Source organism: Muntiacus reevesi, chromosome 7, assembly GCF_963930625.1.
Source record: "Muntiacus reevesi chromosome 7, mMunRee1.1, whole genome shotgun sequence".
Taxonomy (NCBI): Eukaryota; Metazoa; Chordata; class Mammalia; order Artiodactyla; family Cervidae; genus Muntiacus; species Muntiacus reevesi.
In genome coordinates, this window is record NC_089255.1 from 26,260,520 (window position 1) to 26,264,207 (window position 3,688).

General features: G+C 41.8%; 1 protein-coding gene across 1 annotated transcript; it reads left to right on the forward strand.

Moving 5' to 3' along the window:
- The first annotated feature begins 214 nt into the window (after positions 1-214).
- Positions 215-1,200, forward strand: LOC136172574 (olfactory receptor 4Q3-like). Its single transcript, XM_065942004.1, is given in 2 exon segments — positions 215-1,136; positions 1,139-1,200. Coding segments are annotated over 2 exon segments (969 nt in total). The 5' UTR covers positions 215-229.
- The last annotated feature ends 2,488 nt before the right edge of the window (positions 1,201-3,688 follow it).

Below are 3,688 nucleotides of genomic sequence, written 5' to 3' on the forward strand. Positions count from 1 at the left end.
TCGGACACTGCTTAGCGACAACACAACAACAGCTGGATTCATGGCAATTCTGTCCTAAGCCTACCTAACTCTAATATAACCCATCTAGATCCTAATTCCCATTTCTTGAATTATTTCAGTTGTCTCTCTCTCTCTCTCTCTTTTTTTATTTTTTTCATTTTGTATAGCTTAAATCTCTCTTGTTCTAATTTAATTCCTCTTTCTTAGGTCACTTGGTATTCTTGACCTGATGGAAAAAGAAAATGATTCTAAGGTGACAGAATTTGTTCTTCTGGGTCTATCATCATCCTTGGAGCTGCAGCTATTTCTCTTCTTAATATTTCTGTTGTTTTACATGGCCATTGTCCTGGGAAACCTCTTGATAGTGGTAACAGTGCGAGCTGATACTCACCTGCTCCAATCACCTATGTACTATTTTTTGGGCCACCTGTCTTTCATTGACCTATGCCTGAGCTGTGTTACCGTGCCCAAGATGTTAGGAGATTTCCTACGGGAGGGCAAGATCATTTCTTTTTCAGGATGTCTGGCCCAGATCTACTTCCTGCACTTTCTGGGAGCCAGTGAGATGTTTCTGCTGACAGCCATGGCCTACGATAGGTATGTTGCCATATGTAATCCTTTGCACTACCTGACAATCATGAGCTGCCAGCTCTGCTTTTGGATCGTTTTCGCCTGTTGGTGTGGGGGTTTTGTCCACTCTGTCACACAGGTCACACTGGTCATTCAACTGCCCTTCTGTGGGCCCAATAGACTTGACAACTTCTACTGTGACGTCCCACAGGTCGTCAAGCTGGCCTGCACAGACACGTATGTAGTAGAGGTGCTGATGGTCTCCAACAGCGGTCTGTTGTCTCTTGTCTGTTTCTTGGCCTTGCTCGTCTCTTATGCTGCCATCCTGGTCACCCTGAGAACTCGCTTCCGCCAGGGCCAGAGCAGAGCACTCTCCACCTGTGCCTCCCACCTAACAGTGGTCAGTCTGATCTTTGGGCCGTGTGTATTCATCTACCTGAGACCTTTCTGCAGCTTCTCTGTGGACAAGGTTTTCTCTGTCTTCTACACAGTGATCACACCTATGTTGAACCCCCTCATTTATACTCTCAGAAACACTGATATGAAGACAGCCATGAAGAAGCTGAGAAAAAAACATGTGACATCCTGCTGCCATGTCAAAGAATGAACAGGGAGAGAGAGGAGATTTAGAAAGTATATTCTTTCTTAACACACTCTTAACTCATCCTGTACCTGAGTACAGGCATGAGAACAAATTTGGTGACTTTGGTATAAAAGAGAAGGCAGTATAAAAATTATAAAGCATTGTTCTTGATTATGGATGGGAGGCATAGGTGACTTTATCAACTGTTAAATGTTAAGCAAGGACCTCAGTAGTGTTTACTGGCCTACAAACGATAATAGGAATTGAGTACTAGGGTCAAAGGGACACCTTGAAAGATCAACTCTTCTAGCCTTTTGCCTGTAAGTGATCTTCCTTTTTTTCATTTCTCTTTTAAACTCTTTTCAAATGAAAGAAGATAGTACAGCTCCTTTTGTGTCCTACTCCTCTAGGGTATAACATTTCTTGGTGGCCAGAATTTCCTTCTGAGGTCTCATCAGAGAATCATCCGAGGCAATGAGAATACCTTTTGTCTTGTCCCTAACAAAGCTTGAAAACATCACAAACTAGCCTGCATATTAGTATTCACCCAGGAACTATGTTGTTCAGCATGCCAAATTTTAGAAATGCAATTGAACAACTCATTTGATTGAACATAAGCTCTTAATGAAGTTTATGTGTAAAAGAAAGGAAGTCTAAGGGTGCTGGAGTGAGGGAAACTCAGTATTCTGCTGTAGAGACTTCTTTAGAAGAGGCATTTCATTTCACCTAGAGTTTTTCTTTTAGCTGAATTATTGGGAGGGAATTGATAAGATTGTTCTTTCATTATTCACAATGTTTAAGAGCTCTGAACTCTAAAGGAAAAGAGAAAGAAATGAGCTGTGGTTTGAAGCACCCACCTACCTGGTTCCTGCCCTTCAGGTACTCACGGTTATTATTGCTCTGCCCAGAAGTGCTTGGAAAAGTAAGTAATATTATTCAACTTTATTTTTACCAATGAACTCAAATTTGTTAAATAATATCCTGTCCAAGATCATTTAGAAAAAGTGTAATTAATCAAGAACGCTAGAAACTTTAATCAAGTTTAAATTCATATTTTTTCTCCCCAGGAAGAGTATTAACACAATCAGATGAACTATATGCTTTATTTCACTTATACCTGCATAGGATCTTGAGACCTAGGAGATCCCTATAAAAGATTCACCAGAACATTTATATTTAAGATCATCTAGGTGGCTCAATGGTAAAAAGCTGCCTGCCAAGCAGGAGATGAGGATTTGATCCCCGGGTCAGGAAGATCCCCTGGAGAAGGAAATGGCAACCCACTCCAGTATTCTTGCCTGGGAAATCCCATAGACAGAGGATGGTGACAGGCTTCAGGGTCGCAAAGGGTCGGACATGACAGCAACTAAACAACAACTACAACAGACCTATGACATAAGGCTCTTTGCAACTTTTTGTGCCTTTGAAAAGGAATTTATTCTGCTTCAGTTCAGTTCAGTTCAGATCAGTTCAGTCGCTCAGTGGTGTCTGACTCTTTGCAGCCCCGCAGACTGCAGCACGCTAGGCCTCCCTGTCCATCACCAACTCCTGGAGTTTACCCAAACTCATGTCCATTGAGTCAGTGATGCCATCCAACCATCTCATCCTCTGTCATTCCCTTCCCCTTCCGTGTTCAGTCTTTCCCAGCATCAGGATCTTTTCCAATGAGTCAGTTTTTCATATCAGGTGGCCAAAGTATTGGAGTTTCAGCTTCAGCATCAGTCCTTCCAATGAACACCCAGGACTGATCTCCTTTAGGAAGGACTGGTTGGATCTCCTCACAGTCCAAGGGACTCTCAAGAGTCTTCTCCAAAACCACAATTCAAAAGCATCAATTCTTTGGTGTTCAGCTTTCTTTATAGTCCTACTCTCACATCCATACATGACTACTGGAAAAACCATAGCCTTGACTAGACGGACCTTTGTTGACAAAGTGATGTCTCTGCTTTTTGATATGCTGTCTAGGTTAGTCATAACTATCCAAGGAGTAACTGTCTTAATTTCATGGCTGCAGTCACCATCTGCAGTGATTTTAGAGCCCCCAAAATAAAGTCAGCCACTGTTTCCACTGTTTCTCCATCTATTTGCCTTGAAGTGATGGGACCAGATGCCATGCTCTTAGTTTTCTGAATGTTGAGCTTTAAGCCAACTTTTTCACTCTCTTCTTTCACTTTCATCAAGAGGCTTTTTAGTTCTTCACTTTCTGCCATAAGGGTGGTGTCATCTGCATATCTGAGCTTATTGATATTTCTCCCGACAATCTTGATTCCAACTTGTGCTTCATTCAGCCCAGTGTTTCTCATGATGTACTTTGCATTTAAATTAAATAAGCAAGGTAACAATATATAGCCTTGACATACTCCTTTTCCTATTTGGAACCAGTCAGTTTTTCCATGTCCAGTTCTAAATGTTGCTTCCTGACCCGCATACAGATTTCTCAGGAGGTAGGTCAGGTGGTCTGATATTTGCATCTCTTTCAGAATCTTCCACAGTTTATTGTGATCCACACAGTCAAAGGCTTTGGCATAGTCAATA